The sequence below is a fragment of the Drosophila sechellia genome, chromosome X (genome assembly GCF_004382195.2).
Source record: "Drosophila sechellia strain sech25 chromosome X, ASM438219v1, whole genome shotgun sequence".
In the NCBI taxonomy this organism is placed as follows: Eukaryota; Metazoa; Arthropoda; class Insecta; order Diptera; family Drosophilidae; genus Drosophila; species Drosophila sechellia.
This window is the reverse complement of record NC_045954.1, coordinates 11,574,647-11,600,098: the sequence shown is the minus strand read 5'-3', so window position 1 is coordinate 11,600,098 and position 25,452 is coordinate 11,574,647. Positions and strand designations below refer to the sequence as shown.

Genomic DNA, 25,452 nt, shown 5'->3' with positions numbered 1-25,452 from the left:
TTTAAATTTTTCGCAAATTTTGATGATGGTACCCCTTACAAAAAATGCGAAAATTTGGCCAAAAATTAATTTTACAAAATCCGTTTAAAAGTGAAAGGGGTGGTTAGTATTGGTTATAAGGAGTATAAAATGGTATTCCTTTTGGATGTGTGACCATTTTAGTCAAGTTATCGCCAAAAAAGGCAAATTGAAAATTGAGTTTTTTGCCAAAAATAAGTTTCCAGATTTTTTGTGAAAAAAATAATCGGTATTTTGATCAAAACATTGAAAATAATGACCCAAATAAGGAATGTCATACCTCGCTGAGTTCGTTGTTTAAATCCCAATCGAATTGCATTCAAGTTTGGGAATTCTGGGATTTTTCAATTTTTCGCAAATTTTGATGATGGTACCCCTTACAAAAAATGCGAAAATTTGGCCAAAAATTAATTTTACAAAATCCGTTTAAAAGTGAAAGGGGTGGTTAGTATTGGTTATAAGGAGTATAAAATGGTAATCCTTTTGGATGTGTGACCATTTTTAGTCAAGTTATCGCCAAAAAAGGCAAATTGAAAATTGAGTTTTTTGCCAAAAATAAGTTTCCAGATTTTTTGTGAAAAAAATAATCGGTATTTTGATCAAAACATTGAAAATAATGACCCAAATAAGGAATGTCATACCTCGCTGAGTTCGTTGTTTAAATCCCAATCGAATTGCATTCAAGTTTGGGAATTCTGGGATTTTTAAATTTTTCGCAAATTTTGATGATGGTACCCCTTACAAAAAATGGGAAAAAAAATGCGAAAATTTGGCCAAAAATTAATTTTACAAAATCCGTTTAAAAGTGAAAGGGGTGGTTAGTATTGGTTATAAGGAGTATAAAATGGTAATCCTTTTGGATGTGTGACCATTTTTAGTCAAGTTATCGCCAAAAAAGGCAAATTGAAAATTGAGTTTTTTGCCAAAAATAGGTTTCCAGATTTTTTGTGAAAAAAATAATCGGTATTTTGATCAAAACATTGAAAATAATGACCCAAATAAGGAATGTCATACCTCGCTGAGTTCGTTGTTTAAATCCCAATCGAATTGCATTCAAGTTTGGGAATTCTGGGATTTTTAAATTTTTCGCAAGTTTTGATGATGGTACCCCTTACAAAAAATGCGAAAATTTGGCCAAAAATTAATTTTACAAAATCCGTTTAAAAGTGAAAGGGGTGGTTAGTATTGGTTATAAGGAGTATAAAATGGTAATCCTCTTTGCTGTGAGACCATTTTTAGTCAAGTTATCGCCAAAAAAAGCAAATTGAAAATTGAGTTTTTTGCCAAAAATAGGTTTCCAGATTTTTTGTGAAAAAAATAATCGGTATTTTGATCAAAACATTGAAAATAATGACCAAAATAAGGAATGTCATACCTCGCTGAGTTCGTTGTTTAAATCCCAATCGAATTGCATTCAAGTTTGGGAAATCTGGGATTTTTCAATTTTTCGCAAATTTTGATGACCCCTTACAAAAAATGCGAAAATTTGGCCAAAAATTAATTTTACAAAATCCGTTTAAAAGTGAAAGGGGTGGTTAGTATTGGTTATAAGGAGTATAAAATGGTAATCCTCTTTGCTGTGTGACCATTTTTAGTCAAGTTATCGCCAAAAAAGGGAAATTGAAAATTGAGTTTTTTGCCAAAAATAGGTTTCCAGATTTTTGTGAAAAAAATAATCGGTATTTTGATCAAAACATTGAAAATAATGATCAAAATAAGGAATGTTATACCTCGCTGAGTTCGTTGTTTAAATCCCAATCGAATTGCATTCAAGTTTGGGAATTCTGGGATTTTTAAATTTTTCGCAAATTTTGATGATGGTACCCTTACAAAAAATGGAAAAAAAAATGCGAAAATTTGGCCAAAAATTAATTTTACAAAATCCGTTTAAAAGTGAAAGGGGTGGTTAGTATTGGTTATAAGGAGTATAAAATGGTAATCCTTTTGGATGTGTGACCATTTTTAGTCAAGTTATCGCCAAAAAAGGCAAATTGAAAATTGAGTTTTTTGCCAAAAATAAGTTTCCAGATTTTTTGTGAAAAAAATAATCGGTATTTTGATCAAAACATTGAAAATAATGACCCAAATAAGGAATGTCATACCTCGCTGAGTTCGTTGTTTAAATCCCAATCGAATTGCATTCAAGTTTGGGAATTCTGGGATTTTTAAATTTTTCGCAAATTTTGATGATGGTACCCCTTACAAAAAATGCGAAAATTTGGCCAAAAATTAATTTTACAAAATCCGTTTAAAAGTGAAAGGGGTGGCTAGTATTGGTTATAAGGAGTATAAAATGGTAATCCTCTTTGCTGTGAGACCATTTTTAGTCAAGTTATCGCCAAAAAAAGCAAATTGAAAATTAAGTTTTTTGCCAAAAATAGGTTTCCAGATTTTTGTGAAAAAAATAATCGGTATTTTGATCAAAACATTGAAAATAATGACCAAAATAAGGAATGTTATACCTCGCTGAGTTCGTTGTTTAAATCCCAATCGAATTGCATTCAAGTTTGGGAATTCTGGGATTTTTAAATTTTTCGGAAATTTTGATGATGGTACCCCTTACAAAAAATGGGAAAAAAAATGCGAAAATTTGGCCAAAAATTAATTTTACAAAATCCGTTTAAAAGTGAAAGGGGTGGTTAGTATTGGTTATAAGGAGTATAAAATGGTAATCCTTTTGGATGTGTGACCATTTTTAGTCAAGTTATCGCCAAAAAAGGCAAATTGAAAATTGAGTTTTTTGCCAAAAATAGGTTTCCAGATTTTTGTGAAAAAAATAATCGGTATTTTGATCAAAACATTGAAAATAATGACCAAAATAAGGAATGTCATACCTCGCTGAGTTCGTTCTTTAAATCCCAATCGAATTGCATTCAAGTTTGGGAATTCTGGGATTTTTAAATTTTTCGCAAATTTTGATGATGCAAAAAATGCGAAAATTTGGTCAAAAATTAATTTTACAAAATCCGTTTAAATGTGAAAGGGGTGGTTAGTATTGGTTATAAGGAGTATAAAATGGTAATCCTTTTTGCTGTGTGACCATTTTTAGTCAAGTTATCGCCAAAAAAGGCAAATTGAAAATTGATTTTTTTTGCCAAAAATAAGTTTCCAGATTTTTTGTGAAAAAAATAATCGGTATTTTGATCAAAACATTGAAAATAATGACCCAATTAAGGAATGCATACCTCTCTGAGTTCGTTGTTTAAATCCCAATCGAATTGCATTCAAGTTTGGGAATTCTGGGATTTTTAAATTTTTCGCAAATTTTGATGATGGTACCCCTTACAAAAAATGCGAAAATTTGGCCAAAAATTAATTTTACAAAATCCGTTTAAAAGTGAAAGGGGTGGTTAGTATTGGTTATAAGGAGTATAAAACGGTAATCCTCTTTGCTGTGTGACCATTTTTAGTCAAGTTATCGCCAAAAAAGGCAAATTGAAAATTGAGTTTTTTGCCAAAAATAGGTTTCCAGATTTTTTGTGAAAAAAATAATCGGTATTTTGATCGAAACATTGAAAATAATGACCCAAATAAGGAATGTCATACCTCGCTGAGTTCGTTGTTTAAATCCCAATCGAATTGCATTCAAGTTTGGGAATTGTGGAATTTTTCAATTTTTCGCAAATTTTGATTATGGTACCCCTTACAAATAATGCGAAAATTTGGCCAAAAATTAATTTTACAAAATCCGTTTAAAAGTGAAAGGGGTGGTTAGTATTGGTTATAAGGAGTATAAAATGGTAATCCTTTTGGATGTGTGACCATTTTTAGTCAAGTTATCGCCAAAAAAGGCAAATTGAAAATTGAGTTTTTTGCCAAAAATAAGTTTCCAGATTTTTTGTGAAAAAAATAATCGGTATTTTGATCAAAACATTAAAAATAATGACCCAAATAAGGAATGTCATACCTCGCTGAGTTCGTTGTTTAAATCCCAATCGAATTGCATTCAAGTTTGGGAATTCTGGGATTTTTAAATGGTACCCCTAACAAAAAATGCGAAAATTTGGCCAAAAATTAATTTTACAAAATCCGTTTAAAAGTGAAAGGGGTGGTTAGTATTGGTTATAAGGAGTATAAAACGGTAATCCTCTTTGCTGTGTGACCATTTTTAGTCAAGTTATCGCCAAAAAAGGCAAATTGAAAATTGAGTTTTTTGCCAAAAATAAGTTTCCAGATTTTTTGTGAAAAAAATAATCGGTATTTTGATCAAAACATTGAAAATAATGACCCAAATAAGGAATGTCATACCTCGCTGAGTTCGTTGTTTAAATCCCAATCGAATTGCATTCAAGTTTGGGAATTCTGGGATTTTTAAATTTTTCGCAAATTTTGATGATGGTACAAAATCTTACAAAAAATGCGAAAATTTGGCCAAAAATTAATTTTACAAAATCCGTTTAAAAGTGAAAGGGGTGGTTAGTATTGGTTATAAGGAGTATAAAATGGTAATCCTCTTTGCTGTGTGACCATTTTTAGTCAAGTTATCGCCAAAAAAGGCAAATTGAAAATTGAGTTTTTTGCCAAAAATAAGTTTCCAGATTTTTTGTGAAAAAAATAATCGGTATTTTGATCAAAACATTGAAAATAATGACCCAAATAAGGAATGTCATACCTCGCTGAGTTCGTTGTTTAAATCCCAATCGAATTGCATTCAAGTTTGGGAATTCTGGGATTTTTAAATTTTTCGCAAATTTTGATGATGGTACAAAATCTTACAAAAAATGCGAAAATTTGGCCAAAAATTAATTTTACAAAATCCGTTTAAAAGTGAAAGGGGTGGTTAGTATTGGTTATAAGGAGTATAAAATGGTAATCCTTTTGGATGTGTGACCATTTTTAGTCTAGTTATCGCCAAGAAAGGCAAATTGAAAATTGAGTTTTTTCCAAAAATAAGTTTCCAAATTTATTGTGAAAAAAATAATCGGTATTTTGATCAAAACATTGAAAATAATGACCCAAATAAGGAATGTCATACCTCGCTGAGTTCGTTGTTTAAATCCCAATCGAATTGCATTCAAGTTTGGGAATTCTGGGATTTTTCAATTTTTCGGAAATTTTGATAATGGTACAAAATCTTAAAAAAAATGTGAAAATTTGGCCAAAAATTAATTTTACAAAATCCGTTTAAAAGTGAAAGGGGTGGTTAGTATTGTTCATTAGGAGTACAGGTAGTTATTCTAGCGGTGTGATCATATTCAATTTAAAGCCGGTTTTCTGTCTTGTTCCCAAAATCAATAAATATAAATTCGAAATTTGATTTCATTTCAAATAACCAAATATTTGATTCGCTGTAAATGGCAATTATTAACAGTTTTATGAAAATTGTTGCAAATATAAGTCAAAAGAATGTAAAAGTACGATTCATTGTAAGTTAGGGAATTTAAAAAGTATATTTTTATGAAAATGTACATACATATATGATTGCATATTTTGAATTTTCCCAATTAATCAAAATCATTATGACTAAAACATAGCTTTAATATAAACGTAAAACAAAAACCTATCTACTTCAATTGCCGCATCACAGAGGTGAGTTGGATTAATTATTGGAGCATTTTGGTTAAGCAGCTCCGGGGACCAAAATGCATGAACTATTGGCTTAGCCGCAGCATCCTCCGGCACTGCAGGATTGGGAGGGGGGCGGAATGCGCCCAATTCGTGGGTTAGGCCTTAATCCGCCTCCGCGATATCCACCTCCGCCGCCACCGCCACCACCTCCGCCACCACCACCACCGCCACCACCACCGCCCCCTCCACCCCAGCTGCTACTTCCCCATCCATTTCCTCGACGGAAGTTATCTCCGTTGCTATCATTTCCAGTGAATGGAGACAGGAACGATGCAAACCTGAAAGGAGGGATATGGGTTAAGGAATCCTAGACTCGGAACACCCATTGAGCACTCACAACTGTTTGACGGCGAACCATATACCCACGAATATGTCCAAAACTCGTTTCAAGTCCCAAGGACGTTTCTCCCACAGACGACCATCTGCAAAACAAGGGGCTTAGCATTCTGGAGATCATATGCTCATTCACTAGCACTCACATTGATCGACGTACGCCATTTTAAAGCTAAACGCAATATAGCGTTCAATATCTTTCGTTTCCTTCAAATATTTCCAAATCTGGGCCAAACCTGAATATTTTGATCTGTTTGTGTAGAAAAAGAAATTGACGTGGTGTTTAGAGATGGACAAGCAAAGCAGCTGATGAAACAAATATCGCATAGCCTACGCTGATGTCATTCGATAGTCTCATATGTTAATATAAATTCTTTTGGAATATAGTTTTTTATGAATTCATTAAAAAAAAGCTTTTTGCAAAAGTTATGGTTGGTATTTATTTATGTATTTTACCAGAATAACTATCCTATTTGGGTACTGTGACTTCGAACTTGCAATTGTAAATTAACGAATGTAAACCCGCAGACCGATAGAAAAAAACCTGTAGCCATATATTGGAGCTAATAGTTGATAAATGGAACCGACGACGGCCATGAAGCAGCGGCCAAGGAATCAGTGATCTATCGTATTCAGCAATTGCCCGCTCGAGTCCGAGTTTAAGACAACTGCGTCATAAGTGCCACGTGGGCGGGATAAACCGTGATATCTGGGCCATTTAGGGTGCTGCTAGACATGACCAGCCTTCTGTCGGCGCGACATCCTCCCAAGAGTCTTGGGAACCGGATGTCGCTACTATCCTCATCCGCCTCCAGCGGGCATATTACAGCTCATAGTCGGCTGAATGCGGCCGATCCGGCGGTTTGGTCTTAGTCCTCCTGATCCTGATCCAGGTCTTCCTCCTCCACCGCCGCCACCTCCTCCACCGCCGCCGCCCCATCCTCCACCGCCTCCCCATCCATTTCCGCGACGAGGGTTGGCCTGGTTATCGTTGCCCGTAAAGGGAGCGAGGAATGTGAGGAATCTGTGGGGGAATCATACAGCATTAGTTTTTTTGAACGACGTTCAGTCTAGTGGTAGACTCACAGCTGCTTAATGGCAAACCATATCCCGACAAATAGCTCCACAATCCGTCGCCAGTCCCAGGGACGCTTCTCCCACACGCGCCCATCTGTGGAATTAGGCCAATGCGAAAAGTGAGGGAAATTCAAGGGTGTACCCAAGTCAATTGCACTCACTATGGTCGATGTACACCATGGCGCCTCGCTATCCTCCGGGTAGCTCCAGCCACCCTCGATTTAATGCACTATTTAACGGAGATATATGTTTTTTACGAATGTTTTAGGTTCAACAAATATCTCAAAATACTACTAGGGATGGACCAGCTGCAATGTCAAGTCACTAGCATCGTACACCATAAACATCTACCTATCGATAGATAATTTGGTGTTAGTAAACACAAAACGAATAACCCAATCAACAGCTGATTGGATAATGTAATGCATCTGGCAACACTGGCCGCGGACGTTTCGGTTGTGGCGTTTAAGTAAATTTATTAAAAACAAGCCTCGCTGGCGGTCTCTTTAAGCACAATAATTGCTTGTCGGCTGTGCAAATCGAGTGGAGTGCGCGGGAGGCGGCATTCAATTGGGGGGCCAGTGGGTATGTTAACTACGGTGAACACCAGCTAAAGTCAACGACAACAAACCCAGGTGAGACCAACAAAGATAAATGGGTTTGGAATTATCACGTTGGCAGGGCATAGCCAGCTATACTAACAGCTTGTTCCTAACCAAAATCTCGATATTCCGTAGCTATAGTATTCAATGGTCCACCAGCGGCAGGCCTTCCGTTTATTTTCGCCCACTGCAGTTTGCTAAAAATAGAAATGTCCACATAGACAGAATCGAAGGTGTAGTGCATCATCATCAGAAAGGCCATCACCACCATCATCATCATTATCATCACCACCATCGTCATACGGTATTCAGAATTTTTGGGAATATAGCTTTCTCCGGCATGCTTCCATGTTCTCTCAACCGATTCGCGTGTCTTGGACTAGTTCCTCCCACCTTTAATTTATGGGTGTTCCATTATACACATGCAAAAACGGGTTTCGTTCCTACAGAAAGAATTCTATACGAGCATTCGGTTCGCACTTTGGTTTGTCAACAATCTGCGGGAGCAACTTGACCTTTACCTTTGCCGCCAACATGTTAACCCGTTCTCCCCCGTCAAACATGCGTCTGCCACCCAGGGATTGTCTGTACTCCGTCAAGGTTAATGATTCTGGCTTCTCCCTTGGATTTTGACATTCGAAAACAAATGTAGGTTGCACTTAGTATTTGAATCATTATCAGGTTGAATTTTGTTGGAAGAGCTGTCTCTAGGAAGAGTCATAAATCTATATCACAATTGCCCGTTTCTCGACTTTTATATATTTTATATAAAAATCCTGTCGTTGTTAGCATATTCAAACCAGACGGGTCAACTACTTGACATCAATCAGAATCGATGTTTTTTTTTTTTTTATAAGCAGTCAATGGCAGTCTATTATGTTAAAACAAATGTATTTCTTTCGAAAAATACAAAAATGTTTACCAACTGCGGTAGTTAGATTACAAATGTAGTGGGTTCCCATTTTCTAAATACTCAACTTTTATAGAACCATAAATTAGCATTAAAATAAGCATCACCTATTATCAGTTTTCTGGTTATAAAATTGTGGAAAATTAGAAAAAAATGTTCACCATCGCATTAAAAGCTGTGTATATATGGCACAATAGTAGCATAACACATGAGAAATTGAATCTAAACCACAATCGACTGTTCGGATTTATTTACTTTTTAAGATGAGCAAAAAAAAGTTGTTCTCTCGTGAAATATTCGACGAAAATGGAGATTTTTTCTGTATTAATGTTCATATGACTACAGTGGGATATATATACATATGATGTGCAGCTATAATATTCTTAATTTTCTTAAATATTTCATATAAATATCATGTGAAACAAGACCATTTTTTGAAATACTGAAACTAAAGTATGTAGAACTGCAAGATCCCTTAACTGAAAAATTGATTGAACAGAAGTTATTTCTTCTATTTTTCTGGATGCTTCTGAAGTCTGGCATATTTTTATATTCTTGGGGGTGCATAGACTTTATGGCACTCATTTTCCACCGATTTCCGGCCACTGTGCGACGTCACTTCTAGCTGCACGCCTATTTGGGCAATCAGTTTATTGTGTCGGCGATTTGTGAGGTTGGTTGGTTAGCTGCCTGACTGGCTGGCTGGCTGGCAAACCCGAACCGAATTTGTGTATATTTCTGCTTCTATTATTCTTTTCGTACTCTGTTTTCAGTAATCGCCAAACACTCGCGTTGTACGCACATTTCATTCCCACTGGCTCAACATTTATTTTTCCCTCTGACATCATTCGCGGGTGAATCTCTCCGAGTGTTTCGCTTTCGCTTTTGGTTTCAATTTGTTGCTTAGAAATTTCCAGTTTTTCGTTTTTTTTTTTTTGTCCTGTGGAGCCACGACCTTATTCCCTGCATCAATTGCTCTTCTTCCACTGCCGGCAGTCCGAGTATCGTAATGCGTGGAAGTCGGTGCCGCTGCGCAGCCGCCGAGAAAGTGCCGAAAGATTCAGGATTCAAGAGGGAGTCGCTCGCGACGAGGAATCAGAAGGAGCAGAAGGCTCAGCAGGATCAGCTGGATCGCTGGTAACAGACCGCTGGAGGGATCAGCGATCGATCGACTTCCCCCACAAACTGTCGTCAAGACATTCACCTTGCTCTTCCCCAGCCACCAATCATGTATTCGGCGGGTAAATAAGTTAACTGAGTAAACCACCATTCCCAACATCGCACCCGTTGTCATGCAAATTTGTTTGGTTGTTCTGCTATTTATGTACACACTTAATGAATATGTCGGATCGTCCAACTTGTTTCATTTCGTTCGCATAATATTGATCTTTGGAGCGTTGTCATTGTTAAGTTCTTGTTTCGAGCTTGATTTGGTTATGTTTGTCCGTTTTTAGTTTGGGATTAGAACTGGGCTGGGGGTTTCCGGCGCCGGAAACTGATCATCACCATCGGCAGCAGTGGCCACACCAACCATTTGTGTATCCATCCGTCCATCCAGTGAACCCTCGATCCATTCATTCATCGAAGTTCTCACACGCACTCTGCCATAAACATGGAAACGCACTTGTGGGCCACTTATGTAATTGACCGCATTTAAATGAGTCAGGCGGCGGCGGTATCAGCGACAGCTGGAGCCCGATAAGTTGGCTTCCAAATTGGGTACGCCTGAAAGGCCATCAAATTCCATCATCCCCATTATCATCGCCACAGACTCACTATCGGGATTTTCGGGGCTTATCAGTAATTAATATTAGCGGGTCTGATATTTCGATTAATCTCAATTAATAATTTAATGAAGTTGCTATTATGTCATGATGCCCAATTGGATGTTCGTTCTAGAGGGGATTGGGTCAAGCACTTTCGTTTTTTACCAGTTCAAAGTAATTTTATAGAATGATCTTTTAAATCGCTAAATCAGAACAATCAGCTATCATTTGTTAAACTAAAAGAACATCAAGAGATCATATTTCATACTATATTTAATGCAAAACCAAATTGTTGTTACTGTTCTTGATAGATACGCTTATAAATTAAATATAATTGTGCACTATTTTGTGTAATTGAAATGTGGCAATGTAACAACTAACTCATCAGCACCACCACCTCACCTCACCTCTCAGCTCAACTTAACTCAACTCATCTCATCTGAATCTCACCTACTTGTAATGCGAGTTCCAGTACTTCCGACTAATCTCAAACTTCGTTGCAGTCCGCACCCACGACTACGACTATCCCGAATCTGAAATGGACGAGCGGGAGAGTCTGTACTTCGACACCATATCGCTGGCGGAATCGGAGGCGGCGGCTGCTGCGGCGGCACATCGCAAGTCGATCTCGCAGTCGCGCAACACCATCTACCACTCGGCGGTCGATCTGGCGGGCGATGAGGGAGGAGTAGGAGGCGGAGGAGGAAGGTTGCGTTTGGGCGGCGGAGCAGCGGCCGAGCACGCGGCGCTGGCCTGGCAGCCAGGATACCGCCAGTCCACAGCACTAGAGCACCTCAACGGCGGCGGTGGTGGTGATCACACGGATGCCGCTATTGCCGCCCAAACGATTGCCCTGCAAAACGGACGAAACCACCTGCCCACCGGGATCGGTGTGACCGGAGATGGAGGACAAGGAGGTGGTGACGATGAGGTCTCTAGACGTCTGTTAAGAACTAGTAGCAACATTTCTAATAAAGATAAGAAATTGCCAATAACATACTCCCAGTGGAAATCAAGGGTAAACAACGACAGTAGCATACGATTCCAAATCAACTTTCAAAACCAAATACGTTCCACAACGATTAAGCACATGGCTCCGGTTGAAAGCCACGCTTTTGCACTGCCGCCGATGTCCTTATCCCTCGCACGTCCATCGATCTCACCTCCATGTTTGTCTTGCAGTTGCGGATGCGCCGGAGTCAGTCAGTCATCTCATTCGCCATTCGCCAGTCACATTCACCCATCTGCCGGATCGCTCATTTCCCAGCTTTCACACACGAGTTTCGATGGTCAGTGGTGCAGTGGTTGTTCCTACGCACTCCGAAGGAACTTTTAACAATAGTACTTAGAATATCTCTTTTCAAATTCATACCTAATTTCATAGTGTTCCCTTTGGAAATGCAAAACAAAGCGATAGTCTAAACATTATTTTATAACTTATTGTTTGATTACTTAGCGAAATTCGAAACAATTCCCATTATTTAATATATTAATAATATTTTTAGATGCCAATCTAACAAGTACTCAGCTTTATTTTTTAAAAGTCTATAGAGTATCTTCTAAAAATAGAATCTTTGAATTTAGCTCATTATCAGATTTTATGTGTCACTCAACACATAGAAGAATGAATAGAGGCTCCGTAACTTTCATATTCATAGTAGAGAATCGAAGAGGATTTCGCGTTAAGGAGCGACCACTGTACCCACACCAGTCACACATACGATTGCCCCGCTGCTACATTAGCAGCATTTACATATGTAGTTTGAGATTATATGCCGCCTTCTTTCACGCTCTTTTTTGTTTGTTTATATTTCTCTATTTCCTATAGTTTGCTTGCGGGATTGGGTATGAACACTTAATGCGAATTTTGTATACTGTTATTTAGTATCTAAGTCGGGCGTTTTGTTACTGTGGAGCAGCGCTACTAATTGCAGCAAACACCTGGGCCATCCAGTAGAGCCTGCAGAGCGGCCAGAATCCAATATTTGCGTGTAGTGTCTCGAGCACGACGGTTGTGTTTCGGTTCGGTTCGGTTTGGTTTGGTGCCCGGGCTGTCATCATGCTAAACTGCTGCCTCCTGCGCGGATTGCGCTCGGGAGATCGGCGGGAGGAGTCCGCCACGGTGATAGGGTGGGGTGACCAGGGGGAAATGGCCAGTAGGCAAACACGCACCCACACGCTTTGTTTCCGTCCAGTTGATAAGCAAATGTATATTTTTAAGATCGCTCTCGAGTGACTCACCGTGACACTGATTTATACTAATGCTCTCCATCTCCGTTACTCTCTTTCCGCTGTTCATCACGTGCTCCTCTCCGGATCTCTCGGAATCTCTGCAGACATACAGACGCTTCGACGATGGCAAACGGAGCGTGGACTTTGTGCTGGCGTACAACGGAGAGACGCAGCTGGAGGAGCATCGGCGCAAGTGCGAGATCTTTGAGGCGAATCTGCAGCGGGAGGGCTTACAGCTGGAGCACAACAAGGTGCAGCGCGTCCACTTCATCAAGATCCATGCGCCGGCGGAGGTGCTGTATCGCTATGCGGAAATACTGAAGATCAAGGTGCCGCTCAAGCCGATTCCCGGCCAGGATCAAATCTTCGCCGAATCGGCGCACGAGTTCAAGACCTGCTTCAGTCGCATGTGCAAAAGTCTCTTCAGCTCCGTCCAACTGAATACAGCCCTGTTTCCGGAACGCGAACCGCGCATCCATCTGGAGTTTTCCCGCAACTACCTGGAGCTGTACGATACAGAGCACCCGAACTTTCTTGACGCCAGCACCCGCTACTCCATCATCAATTTCATTCTGCAGCGCCAGCGTTTCGTGGAGGGCGAGGAGACGGCCGACAATCTGGGCATCGAGAAGCTCGTCCAGGATGGCGTGTACACCTGCGCCTACACCTTGCATGATGTGGGTTCTAGATCCATTTCAATTCAAATTTTCCACTCATAAGGTATACATATTTTATTGCAGAAAGACGATCGCGATCGGCTGCTAAAGGAGTGGGCCAACATATCCAAGTGGAAGAAGTAAGCAAATCTGTTTAAACAATAGTTGGATTTCTTGGAAAGCCCGCTCGAGGAGCGAAATCTGATCTCTCAGAAGCAAGCTCGATCAGACATACAATCTAATTCCGCTGAAGCAGGTGTTATGTTAGAAGATCTTATAACTTGAACGAATGTAGCATTCCTGGTAGATCTATGGAGCTATAGAAGCGGAAAAAATTATTATATCATAAGATTAGCACTTGAGGAAACCAACTAATGGAAACATTACAACCACTTTATTGCAGCCTGCAACCACTGGACCAAATCAAAGACTACTTTGGAGCAAAGGTGGCACTCTACTTTGCCTGGCTGGGATTCTACACGCAAATGCTAATACCCATTAGCGTATTCGGCGTGCTCTGCTTCCTGTACGGCTTCATCACGTGGAATAGCGATCCGATTAGCCGGGACATTTGCGACGACAATGGAACGATCATGTGTCCACAGTGCGACCGCAGCTGCGATTATTGGCGACTGAACGAGACGTGTACCTCCTCCAAGTTCAACTATCTGATAGACAACAATATGACAGTGGTGTTTGCCTTTTCGATGGCCATTTGGGCAGTGGTTTATCTGGAGTTCTGGAAACGCTACTCGGCGGGCCTGGTGCACCGCTGGGGACTGACTGGCTTTACCCACCACGTGGAGCACCCGCGTCCGCAATACTTGGCCAGAATATCGCGCACCAAGAGACTGGCCGGAAAAGCATATGAGCAGGACCAGGCTGGCAAGCGGACCATCTTGGATCCGGATGTACCCTTCTGGAGTTTCAAGTTCCTGCCAAACTTCACCAGCTATAGCATTATGGTCTTGTTTGTGAGTATACCTCGACGGATCTGGTGCCATTGGAGACGCATTATAATATTTATTCTCTTACAGATTTGCATATCAGTCATTGCCATAGCGGGCATAATCATCTATAGAATGGCACAGCGAGCATCGCACAGCATTTTGGGCAGCGAGAATTCCATGACCTTTAAGGTTATGATATTGCCCATGACGGCGGGCATCATTGACCTCATAGTGATCTCGCTGCTGGACATGGTCTACTCGAGTTTGGCTGTGAAGCTAACCAACTACGAGTACTGTCGCACCCAGACGGAGTACGATGAGAGCCTAACTATCAAAAACTATGTGTTCCAGTTCGTCAATTACTACTCCTCGCTCTTCTACATCGCCTTCCTCAAGGGCAAATTCGTCGGCTATCCGGCGAAGTACAATCGCGTGCTGGGCTTTCGCCAGGAGGAGTGCAATCCTGGCGGCTGCCTTATGGAGCTCTGCATGCAGTTGGTAATCATTATGGCCGGCAAGCAGGCGGTCAATGCCATCGTGGAGATGCTAATCCCCTATTTGATGCGCACCTTCAAGGAGCTGAGCTACCGCCACGGCTGGTACAAGAGCCACCAGGACCAGCGTCTGGTGCCCTACAACCAGTTCACCGAGGACTACAATCTACTGCCTGCCGAGAACAACTCGCTCTACGTGGAATACCTCGAAATGGGTACGAATTTCTCTAACTTAGCTCGAAGTTCTCTATTATTTATTAAAAAATTTCCTGCGCAGTTGTGCAATTCGGCTTCATCACACTGTTTAGTCTTGCGTTTCCATTGGCGCCGCTGCTGGCCCTGCTGAACAATGTGATTGAGGTGCGCCTGGACGCCATAAAGATGCTCCGCTTCCTGCGACGGCCAGTGGGAATGCGAGCGCGCGACATTGGCGTTTGGCACAGCATCATGACCGTCGTCACGCGGATTGCCGTGGCCTCGAGTGTGAGTCTGTGGAAGATATGTCTGCCCCAATTGCTTTACAATTCGTCATCCAAATCCTTATCCTCTTTGCAGGCAATGATAATCGCATTTAGCACGAACCTCATACCAAAAATAGTGTATGCCGCCTCCATGGGTGATCCCGAGCTGAACAACTATCTGAACTTCACGCTGGCCGTGTTCAACACCAAGGACTTTCAGGTGCAGCCACTGCTCGGTGGCAGTCAGCATGTGAACGAGACGGTGTGTCGCTACACGGAGTTCCGAAACTCGCCGGAAGATCCGCATCCCTATAAACGCCCCATGATATATTGGAAGATACTGACGGGTCGGCTGGCCTTCATCGTCATCTACCAGGTGAGAATGATCAGTGCAAATCACATAAAATTTCCAGCTAACCTTGATCGTGTCGCCACAGAACATTATCACCATGCTGCAGGGCATCCTGCGCTGGGCCGTGCCGGATGTCTCTGGTCGCCTGCTGAAGCGCATCAAGCGCGAGAACTTCCTGCTGCGGGAGCACATTATCGAGTACGAGAAACAGCACGCCATGAAACTGGTGCAGACGGAACTCAATGGGCAACAGAAGTCGGAAGGTGAACTGCGTCAGCGGAACAACGAAACGGTGATCCGGAGTCGCGACGAAGCCACCTCGTTCGTGTAGGAAGCGGCGAATGGAAGCTGCATGTTCGTCAGATCATTCCTTGGTTTCCGCCCACCCCCAGAAACACGTAGTTAGCTAGACTTTTGTATATACCGACACGCGAATATCTAGGGATTGTCGATCTATAGGGATCGCATGGATGCAGTGCTTCGTACTTACGATGATTTTTGTACTGTGTTTGCATTGGAAATGCTCAACGAATATGGGGCATCGGAGCCCCGAGTCAAGCAATTGCATTTTTATATACATACACGAATAGGATTTTATATTGTTAGTTGATTTCCCAAACGGATCATTGTATTTTGTACAATGAGTAACCCGAATCATCCATCACCCGGTTGGATCAACAGTAAGGCCAAGTCGCTTTAGCAGCACACAGAGATGTACTGCAATTCTAGGTATATGTATTTGAATATTTTTAAATTATATACACCACACCACACCACACTACACTACCAAACCACACCACACGTCCGAAGTGCATTAACGAGGGGTATTTATGATTTGGAAAGGGGGCAACTCCTGGTGGCCATGTTGGATCGATCATGAGCAAAACGATCACGAATTATATACACCACAAGTGGGTGCGAGCTGAATGAGCAGCTGGCAGCCCATCCATCCAGACACTAAGAAACAATCCAATGTACCTTGCAATGTTGCCCACAAACCGAGAAGCGAACTCAGACATATGTATGTGCGTTTCATCCACCTGCTCCTAAACCCCCCACAAATCCATCGTTTTTATTATTGATTATTGGCCAAGCGAGAAGCGAGAGCATTGCACATTTCGCAATATTTTGTAGAACTCTAAATGCTACTTACCAGTGCGTAACACCTATAGTGAATTGTTGTTTTGATAAACATATTTATACGATACGAACTAAAACTAATCATAACAGCTACGATTACGATAGAGATTAAGCCAGAAACAAAACAAATTGTGTTGTGTGCCCGGGATAAAAAAGAAAATATGAAAAATAACAAATAAATCAAATGGGTTTAACTCCATTAATGTGAACGGTGATCATCGCCCTGTATTTATCCATATGTAGTATATGATGGGTTTGTATATGATGCATATGCAAATACAAGTATATTTTCGTAGATAAGTAAACCGGATGCATGGGATAAGGTAGCATCCAAATTGCTAAATTGAGAGGCGATGAAAGCAAATCAATTGGAACGCCACCCAGCGACTTGGCTGGACAACATTCAATTGACAGAGACACCACTTACTGCCCCTTGCCACCACCTAGTTCCCAGTCGAGCAGTCCACGGATTATGAGCGATTGAGGTGTAACTACACTGGGAAAACACACGCACACAAACTGCGTAGTGACGAAGCGCACCTGCAGCCACAATTACTACTATACTATGCAAATCTGCGGTGGTCGTGCGATCTTAGCGAGTGACGCAGACTTATAGATCTACATAGATCTCTGCTATATTTTCAATTTTCTTAGTTTGTACTAAGATTTTTGAAAATATCATATATATATTTTGATCTACTATTTGCCCGCAGTGTGTGCCACTTACCTCGCCACAATCTGCACACGCTGGGCTGCCTGCTGCTGGTCTAATGCAATTTGAAATGTGTAATGCAATCGTTCCTCGTTCCACGACCAGGCAGTTCTCTTCGGGCTGGGTCTTCCCGATTGGCGAGCTCGTCTCGCTGGACTTGGTTACACATATGTCTCTGGCACTTCGATTGAGTCGCATCACTGGACTGGAACTTTGCGCTGCGAGGAATCGGAATCCGAATCTGGATCGAAATTGGAATTGGAATTGGAATACCGTGCTAAAATCTCTCTAAATCCGGATTTGTGTCGTAGTTTCTATCACTCGATCGGAATGAGCTCGGTGTGTAGGGTAGAATGGAAATAATAAATAAGAGAATCATTATCTGGTTGAATAAGCCGATTCAGCTGCCTGATTTTCAATTTATCAGATCTAAAGGGATAAGCTTTCAATTGTTTAAAAATATCTATTTCCGTAGGTTAAGTATCTAAAGAATATGACTGAAAAGGAACGCGATGAGTTCTTTGACTCATTCGATTTGGTTTTGTGCGATTGCGATGGCAAGTTTGTTTCATTTGTACCTACACAATATATGGTCATGAGTGGGTCTTGTTCCTCCAGGTGTGGTTTGGTATCCACTGAGGGATTTCATACCCGGTTCCGCCGAGGCATTGGCCCATTTGACCCATCTTGGCAAGGATGTGACCTTCGTGACCAACAACAGCATCAGTTCGGTGAAGGAGCACATCGAGAAGTTTGAGAAACAGGGCCATCTAACGATTCATGAGGTGAGCAGCAATGATTGGGAACTACATAAACTATTATCTCTTCCTCACCAGCATCAAATCGTTCATCCTGCCCAAACCATCTGCGATCACTTGAGGTCCATTAACTTCGAGGGACTCATCTACTGCCTGGCCACGTCGCCATTCAAGGAAGTCCTCGTAAATGCCGGATTTCGTTTGGCCCAAGAGGTAGGTACTAGAGATCTGGGTGAAGGCAATCCAATCTCTAGATGGAATTTCAATAGAGTGGTTCGGGAATCATCACGAGTCTGAAGGATCTGCACGAGGCCATCTTCTCGGGCGAATCGGTGGATGCGGTCATCATCGACGTTGACTTCAACCTGTCGGCGGCCAAGTTGATGCGTGCCCATTTCCAGCTCCAAAATCCCCAGTGCCTCTTCCTCGCCGGAGCTGCCGATGCTTTGATTCCATTTGGCAAGGGTGAAATTATAGGTAAGCATGGTCTTTCGGAAAATCCATGTCATAGTTTTTCCCTTTGTTTCCAATCCAAAACAGGACCTGGAGCCTTTATCGATGTGGTGACCCAGGCCGTTGGCCGTCGGCCCATAACCTTGGGCAAGCCGGGCGAGGATCTGCGCAAGCTTCTGCTGGAACGCCATCGGGAAATCCCGCCCAGCCGCGTGCTCTTCGTGGGCGATAGTCTGGCCAGCGACATTGGATTCGCCCGCGCCAGTGGCTACCAGACACTCCTCGTCCTCACCGGCGGCACAAAGCTGGAGGATGTCCAGCGCCTGCCGATTGACCATGCCCAGATGCCCGACTATCTGGCCGATTGCCTGGGCCAGATAGCAACCAATAATCCGGCATCGAGTAACTCTGACTCGGCGCATTCGATGTGATGATAGTGTTCAAGTGTTTGTCAAACTTATCTGCGGCTTTTTAATCAAGTTTGTTTGTTGGTAATAGGCGGAAACCCAAAGTGACTCCAATTACTCACTGCACAATGTGTTCCTCGACTTCGGAAGTGGGGAATACCCTATAATCTAGACACTATATACTATTATAAGTGCAAAAGTTTCAATTAACTTGCATGTCTTTTTTGTTTTTTTTTTTTTTAATCTGATATAAATACCATTAAATCTATGTTTTGTCGAAATTTCTAAATAAAACTAACTTTTTATTTGTTCACAACCTTTAATATATGAACTCTGTGAATTGCGGGGTATCCCGTATCAGTTAATAAAATATAGTGCTGCTTCAGCCAGACTATATATATTTCTATTTATTTGTTTATATGCACTGCACATCTATGGATCTTTTACGACCAAATGGTTGCAGTGGTTTTGTTTGCCTGGAACTCCCAAGTTCGTCAACTCTGTTTGTTTCTTGTTAGGAATACGACACTATTTCAGCTACCCAGGTACCCATAACTACAGCTATAGCCAATGGATATATCGCTTTTCGATCTCCTCCGCCGGACGCCGTCTAGACACGCGACTTGGGCGCCTCGCCTAGCATCTGAGCCACATCGGCGACGCTGTCCGCATAGTAGTCCGGAATGCGCTGCGGATCCGTCTCGGCCAGGAGCTGCTCCCTGCTGCATCCGCCGCTAAGCACGAGCAGCGTTTGGAAGCCGCACTGGCGTCCAAAGCTCACGTCCTGGGCCAACATATCTCCGATCATGAGCACTCGACTGGGCTGAACGATTTGGTAGTGCTCGACAAGCAGATCACCCAACTCGCGACCAGGTTTGCCCAACGTAATCGGCTTCTTGCCACTGAACTCCACCAGGATGGAGGCGAAGGCTCCCGGACCTATGATGCTCACTCCCTTGGCCACCGGCAGCAGGCGATCGGTGGCGCCTTCGATGAGCATGCACTCCGGATGGCGCAGGTACAGGTGAGCGCGCAGAATCTTCGGGGATGTCAGGTTGAAGTCCACGTCGATGACGACGGCGCGCACCGGCTCCCTGCCAAAGATGTGCTCGGCCAGGCTGGCATAGCTCTCCTCGATGAACTCGTTGGGCTACAGGCAGAGTTGGTATATAATATAGATAGGTTAATGGATTGTTCAAGTTCAAACTACATGTGAAACTATACGATGCAAGGATTCTAATCTTTGGCAAGTGGCTCAGCTGCACTGAAAACCAGCATCACTTTCCACCCATCTTAGTTACCACTCACCCCGTCCAGGAGCTGGAATCCCGCCTCGCGCAACACCGTCTTGAACGACTGGCTGGCGATGATGTAGATGAGCCCATCGAACTTAATGTTCTGCAGATAGCTAACGATGGACTGGGCCGGATGCCAAATCTGCTCCGGGCGCACCTGCATCCCGATCTTGTCGAAGAGTTTGACGCACTGCGCCGACGTGCGAACGCTGTTGTTGGTCAGAAAGGTCAGCTGCTTACCCATCCGCTCGAGAGCGGCGTATCCGTCGGCGGCACGCGGCACGCTGTGCTCCAAGGTCCACAGGACGCCATCGATGTCGCTGATCACCCGGTCGAAGGAGTCGACGAAGTTGCTCCGCTGCTCCTCGCTCAGCTGCAAAATGTGCTGTGGTTTGGCCTAAGGTGACAATTAAAAATCCAGTAAAGATTAAAAGGAGCAGGGAACGGTTTAAAACTAAATAATAATTAAACTCAAAACTAGTAAAAAAGAATAGTAATGGAATTTTTTGAAAAAAACGAATTCGGCGCTTGGTACACAAAATTTAATTTATCTATAGCTCTTATCTCCTAGCAATAAAAGAAAAATTCCATTCTTAGTGACAAAACATCTTTTAGCATCCGTGATCTAGACCAACATTAGTTAAAGTTTAGTCTAAAATATGGAAAGTAATAATAATAGTATATGCGTAGACTTGAAAAACACTTAGGTGGGGATCGATGGTGCACCTCGATAAGATTATTCCAACAAAGCCCCGTTCCCTGCTCACCATTGCAATCCGTTCTGGTGGGTGAAAGTGTTGCTATTGCGATCACGGTCGTCAGCCAACTGACTTTGCTGAATATTGATCGAGCTGAAATCGAAACCAAAACCAAAACCGAATCTATATCCGATGCTGAGAATTAGCACCTCAAACGGCAGAACGACGACGGCCACTATGGTAAAACACTGGCGAACTTATACGGAAGCAATGGAAGAGAGGGCTTTCCACTTATCGCCTGGTCTTATCTGAACCTCAACGACATCCCCCTACTTATACAGTCCCCAATGGAGCACGATCTCAAAACAAGAGACAACGAAAGTATAAGAGCTTACAAACAAAAGTTATAGTATTTATATTTAAAAATATCAACAGATACCTTAAAAGTCTAGGAAATGACAGGAATTGAAAGTTATAAGCTATAGCTTCAAATTTAAACTCCATGTCCTAGATCTTAAAACTAAAGAATTAATATTTCTGTATTTAAAATACTTTACTCAAAGCTCTCAATATGCAACTATTTAACTTAAACATATTTTAATAATTTCAATATCATTGGTTTATAGTTTATAGTTTTATAGCTTATTTATTATAGCTTAACTTTTTTTATATTGATATTTTTAAGAAAAGCCTAGTTTTAATGAAAATGGAAACCCCTCTATTTGAAAGCTGACATCATGCGTGCAGTGGAAATAGCTCGTTATCTGTACTTTAATACCGAAAAACGCACTAGCGCATTCCAGCTGGGCAGCTGGGAAATTTTTAGGACCTTAATGAGACTTTGTTGCGATTCGTTTTGAGGCTTTGGCATCGATTTGTTTTCAGGTGTAAATCCGCAGGCTTGGGCCACTGGAAATGAAGCAGCAGGTGTGCCCAGGACAGCAGCAGTGACAGCGCCAGCTAACCACATACTTCGGGCCAGGAGTACGCGGTACTTAGAGTCGAAATTGCCAGGCATCGGATCGATAAATGGGCGCCGAGCATTCGCAGCAGCGGGCTGAGGCCGATGGCCACGAGATCTTCGACGGACGCCAGCTACCAGGAGCGGGCACTGGATCCCTCGGCGATGGAAGCTCCATGATGCTAGCGGCCACGGCGGCGGCCAACAAACGACGCGGAGTTGGTCATCGCCAGCAGACGACAGGAGGAGTAGGCGGAACAGTGGAGGGCCCGGGAACTGGAGTGGGCCCAGCTAGCATTGTGATAGCTAGCAAGCAGATCATCGCCGAGGCCGCTTCGCCCGGCGGCTCCGAACTGAGCAGACCGCCTTCGCCGCCGCTTAGCGTCTGCTCCGACCTGCCATATGTGTCCTATACAGATCGGCCGATCGGCGATTCGCCCAAGATACGCAGCAAGCCGGCTCACATCCTGCAGCAGAGCAGCGCCAGCCGTGCGGCGGCCAGGAAGTCACATCCGAGTGGACTCACCAGCGCCGTGAAACCGAAGCGACCGCAGTCCACGGCCTCCAGTCATAATATAGTGATTGTGCGTCCCGGTGCCAGCGATGCTGGCGAGGATGTGGACATGGACTTGGCACGATTGCGCAATATACCGCAGTTTTTGCCCGTGCTCCGTGAGTCCATCACATCAGCGACCAATACACGAGATGCGGAGATTCTTGAGCGGCTAAACTCGCAGCATTTGGTCAACATATGTACCCGCATGCAAACACACCTGAATCTGTGCGCCAGCTATGTGGCCAGCGAACAGAATCACCTCGTGGAACGCACCAAGGTGGTGAGCAACTCAATCACCACCCTCTTTGCCGGATTCGTGGACATGCAGAAAACGTACGCCTCGTACGCCGAGCAATTCGCCAAGATTCGGAGCATATCGCATCAGCTGAGCAGATGCAACTCGCTGCTGCACGAGAACATAGCCAGTCTGGAGGCGATCAATAACTTCCTGGACGACGAGGACCGCCTGGAGCCCTTCGTCTGGCGCACCGACGACAACAAGCTGCGCGGCGAGGCTGAGGGCGCCATCGGAGGCAACAGCAGTCGCCTGTGGCGGCTGTAGGATCCCCACACACTTATTGGTCTCCAAAGATTTTCCTAGCTCATAATAATCGTGTATTTATTGTGTATATTACTCGTTAACGATGCCGCTTAATCGTGATTTTTAATTAGTAAATCAAACCTAATATTAAACTCAATTTGATATTTTATTTCCCAAACTGCGAATAGTTACGATATAATCAGGAAAAAATTCTTTATCATTAGTGAGTCTAGCTTAGCAAATGCGATAATTATATTTCGTTCAGCCAACCACAATAGATATCTCACCACAATATAATCATTTAAAACTCATATAAAGGGCGAAAACAAATTGATTACGACGTTATTTGTCCATTTAAAGGTTCGGATATTTATTTTATACAGTGTATTCTCTTATGCAAATGCATATTATTACGTACGCTCGCCGCATATATACAAACAATAAAGTCTCCAACTACAATTAACAATTAGACAGCGGTCAAAAGCACATTTATTACATCTTACACAATTTGTCTAGATTTAGAGTAGATTCTAGCTACGAGTAAATATCGCATATATAGGGATATACAATACAATACAAACATACATATACGACTATGGACAACAAATGTGAAACATTTGATTACTATTTTTGGTAACGCTACGCAAACAACATTTTGCATTCCATATACACACGATTACAATTCCACACAAGCATCTGGATGGTAAATTTACATTATATTTAGACCCTTTAGCCTTCACCGTTGAATATGAATCGAGGCGGAGGATGAGTATGGGCATATAGTGCCCCGAAATGCAGATCTCACAAAATGAGGTGGTATGGTACCGAGGTGGTTGATTGTGTTATGTGGTCGCAAGATCACCAGCTGAGCCCCTGCAGTGCTCGCAGCAGCTTCTTGAGGGTCCAGCAGCAGAGGAATAGGTTCGCCATCGAGCAGAGCAGCACGAGACCATGAGCGAAGCTGACGGCCAGCGAAAGGAAAGAAGGTAGTGACAAGTACTGCTAGCGCTGCAGGTAGCTGCTCCAATAGACAAGCAGCATGAGCAGCACGTTGACGCAACTTATGTTCTAGAAGAGCTTCTGCATGTGAATGCGATCCTGGACGTTACGGGCCTGCTGCTGATCCTCGATGGACTTGAGCTCCTTAGACACGGTCGACTTAAGGCTGGCGTCCAAGGCCAAAGCGTCGAGGAAGTCGCGACGTGCCTGTGCTGGATTCCAGGCACCCGCATGGGCCTTGGCCCGACGAAAAAGTGCCTTGACATTGCGCGGATCCAGGGTGAGCACCTCGTTGCAGTGCTCAATCACAGCGTAGAAGTCGCCGGCGATCAACCGACATTGCGCGTAGTTCAACAACAGCGGTGTCTTGATGGCCGCCAGCTCCTGCCACTCCTCGTCGTGCGGCTTCTCCTTCAGCATCAGCTGCTCCACAATGCCGACGGCCTCGCGATAGCAGGTCTCCGCTTCTGTGAACCGACTGGCCTTATAGAAGTTGTTGCCCCGTTCGCGCAGCGTACTGGTGGCCAGCATCTTCTCGTCGTCGGACATCTGCCAGCGCTCCTTTTCGTACTGCTCGGGCAGCTCAATGGAGAACAGTTCAATGATGAACTCCAGCTCGGCAGGATTTTGCAGCAGCTCATCCAGGTCGGTGTACCCAATGCCCTCGTTCTGCAATGTCATTCCGCAGCAGTGACGTCGCTCCTCCGGTTTCTTGCCAATGTCCCGCAGGGTCTTGGATATAAAAGGATATTGAGCGCAGAGCTGCAGGTGCGAGATTTCGGAGAATAATTAGGTCAGTGAGTATCAGGTTGTCCAGACTCTGTGTACATAACATTCCCTTACAGACTTATGCACCGTGAACTTGGCCACTTCGTTAAGGGACATCTGCTGCACAATCAGCTCCCAGACCTCTAGCTTAAACTTCTTCCCCAGGACCAGCTCCATGGGCTTCTCCATCTTGCGGCTATCATCGATGATGCGACTGTCGCCGGCCCTCCGCGTTTGAAAGTGGAACTTCACCTGGAAAAGGGCAATATCATGAGGCGTGAGGATGTGTTGGTTGCACCACCCACTGACTGTGGCCTTGGCCCATTTTCCCACTGTTCTGCTCCTGCTGCAGCTGTCGCCGATGGAACTAAGCCTGCCAAACTGCCAAGCGATTTTGGTAACTCACCCTGGTGCCCGGGGTTAGCTCTATGTAGGCGTTTCCCGGATTGAGGATCTCCTTTTGTATGGGCTTTATATCGGACTTGCTGCGCGACTGCATCTCCGCTGGAATCGGTTTTATTTGGAATAAACACAATTTCCTTTCGATACCAGACGTTTTTTGTCCGAACCTATCGAAGCCTATCGGTTCTCGATATCTGCGCCAAACGGTGCAAAGCTTTTGGTATTTTTTATTACCTATTGATAGAAATTTTATGTGTAGTTTTTTTCCTTCGTCTAAGCCCACACTGAATCACTAATCAATTAGCTATGAAGAACACTGTCGTATATCACAAAATTTATTCCA

The 25,452-nt window shown here is 43.1% G+C and overlaps 7 protein-coding genes across 10 annotated transcripts; 3 read left to right on the top strand and 4 right to left on the bottom strand.

The window, feature by feature from the left end:
• Window positions 1–5,378: 5,378 nt before the first annotated feature.
• Window positions 5,379–6,223, bottom strand: LOC6621303 (glycine-rich selenoprotein). The gene is made up of 3 exons (XM_002045441.2): window positions 6,066–6,223; window positions 5,924–6,008; window positions 5,379–5,864 (listed from the first exon to the last, which is right to left on the bottom strand). The coding sequence occupies exons 1-3, from the start codon at window positions 6,082–6,084 to the stop codon at window positions 5,618–5,620; spliced, it is 351 nt and encodes a 116-aa protein (XP_002045477.1). The 5' UTR covers window positions 6,085–6,223; the 3' UTR covers window positions 5,379–5,617.
• A 110-nt stretch (window positions 6,224–6,333) lies between these two features.
• On the bottom strand, window positions 6,334–7,316 carry LOC116801958 (glycine-rich selenoprotein). The gene is made up of 3 exons (XM_032724299.1): window positions 7,158–7,316; window positions 7,006–7,090; window positions 6,334–6,943 (listed from the first exon to the last, which is right to left on the bottom strand). Exons 1-3 carry the CDS (start codon window positions 7,174–7,176, stop codon window positions 6,721–6,723), a joined length of 327 nt encoding a protein of 108 aa, XP_032580190.1. The 5' UTR covers window positions 7,177–7,316; the 3' UTR covers window positions 6,334–6,720.
• Window positions 7,317–7,417: 101 nt separating this feature from the next.
• Window positions 7,418–16,774, top strand: LOC6620974 (anoctamin-6). Of its 4 annotated transcripts, XM_032724293.1 has the most exons (10): window positions 7,418–7,631; window positions 9,505–9,749; window positions 10,778–11,292; window positions 12,611–13,183; window positions 13,247–13,302; window positions 13,566–14,136; window positions 14,200–14,821; window positions 14,884–15,089; window positions 15,162–15,443; window positions 15,505–15,750. In XM_032724293.1, the coding sequence occupies exons 2-10, from the start codon at window positions 9,737–9,739 to the stop codon at window positions 15,748–15,750; spliced, it is 3,084 nt and encodes a 1,027-aa protein (XP_032580184.1). In that variant the 5' UTR covers window positions 7,418–7,631; window positions 9,505–9,736. The 4 variants fall into 4 exon arrangements, with proteins under 4 accessions (XP_032580184.1, XP_032580186.1, XP_032580185.1 ...); XM_032724295.1 differs by lacking the exon at window positions 9,505–9,749; XM_032724294.1 differs by lacking the exon at window positions 7,418–7,631 and having other exon boundaries at window positions 9,737–9,749; window positions 15,505–16,774.
• Window positions 16,775–16,879: 105 nt separating this feature from the next.
• Window positions 16,880–19,089, top strand: LOC6619928 (4-nitrophenylphosphatase). The gene is made up of 6 exons (XM_032724297.1): window positions 16,880–17,610; window positions 17,747–17,828; window positions 17,890–18,056; window positions 18,108–18,242; window positions 18,299–18,506; window positions 18,570–19,089. The coding sequence occupies exons 1-6, from the start codon at window positions 17,602–17,604 to the stop codon at window positions 18,911–18,913; spliced, it is 945 nt and encodes a 314-aa protein (XP_032580188.1). The 5' UTR covers window positions 16,880–17,601; the 3' UTR covers window positions 18,914–19,089.
• A 99-nt stretch (window positions 19,090–19,188) lies between these two features.
• On the bottom strand, window positions 19,189–21,121 carry LOC6619926 (pyridoxal phosphate phosphatase). The gene is made up of 3 exons (XM_002044102.2): window positions 20,952–21,121; window positions 20,198–20,581; window positions 19,189–20,039 (listed from the first exon to the last, which is right to left on the bottom strand). The coding sequence occupies exons 1-3, from the start codon at window positions 20,952–20,954 to the stop codon at window positions 19,500–19,502; spliced, it is 927 nt and encodes a 308-aa protein (XP_002044138.1). The 5' UTR covers window positions 20,955–21,121; the 3' UTR covers window positions 19,189–19,499.
• A 581-nt stretch (window positions 21,122–21,702) lies between these two features.
• Window positions 21,703–23,097, top strand: LOC6619925 (BLOC-1-related complex subunit 5). Its single transcript, XM_002044101.2, has one exon. The coding sequence runs from the start codon at window positions 21,912–21,914 to the stop codon at window positions 22,959–22,961; it is 1,050 nt and encodes a 349-aa protein (XP_002044137.1). The 5' UTR covers window positions 21,703–21,911; the 3' UTR covers window positions 22,962–23,097.
• Window positions 23,098–23,289: 192 nt separating this feature from the next.
• Window positions 23,290–25,279, bottom strand: LOC6619924 (AH receptor-interacting protein). Its single transcript, XM_002044100.2, has 3 exons — window positions 25,114–25,279; window positions 24,783–24,959; window positions 23,290–24,701 (listed from the first exon to the last, which is right to left on the bottom strand). Exons 1-3 carry the CDS (start codon window positions 25,204–25,206, stop codon window positions 24,009–24,011), a joined length of 963 nt encoding a protein of 320 aa, XP_002044136.1. The 5' UTR covers window positions 25,207–25,279; the 3' UTR covers window positions 23,290–24,008.
• Between the last annotated feature and the right edge of the window lie 173 nt (window positions 25,280–25,452).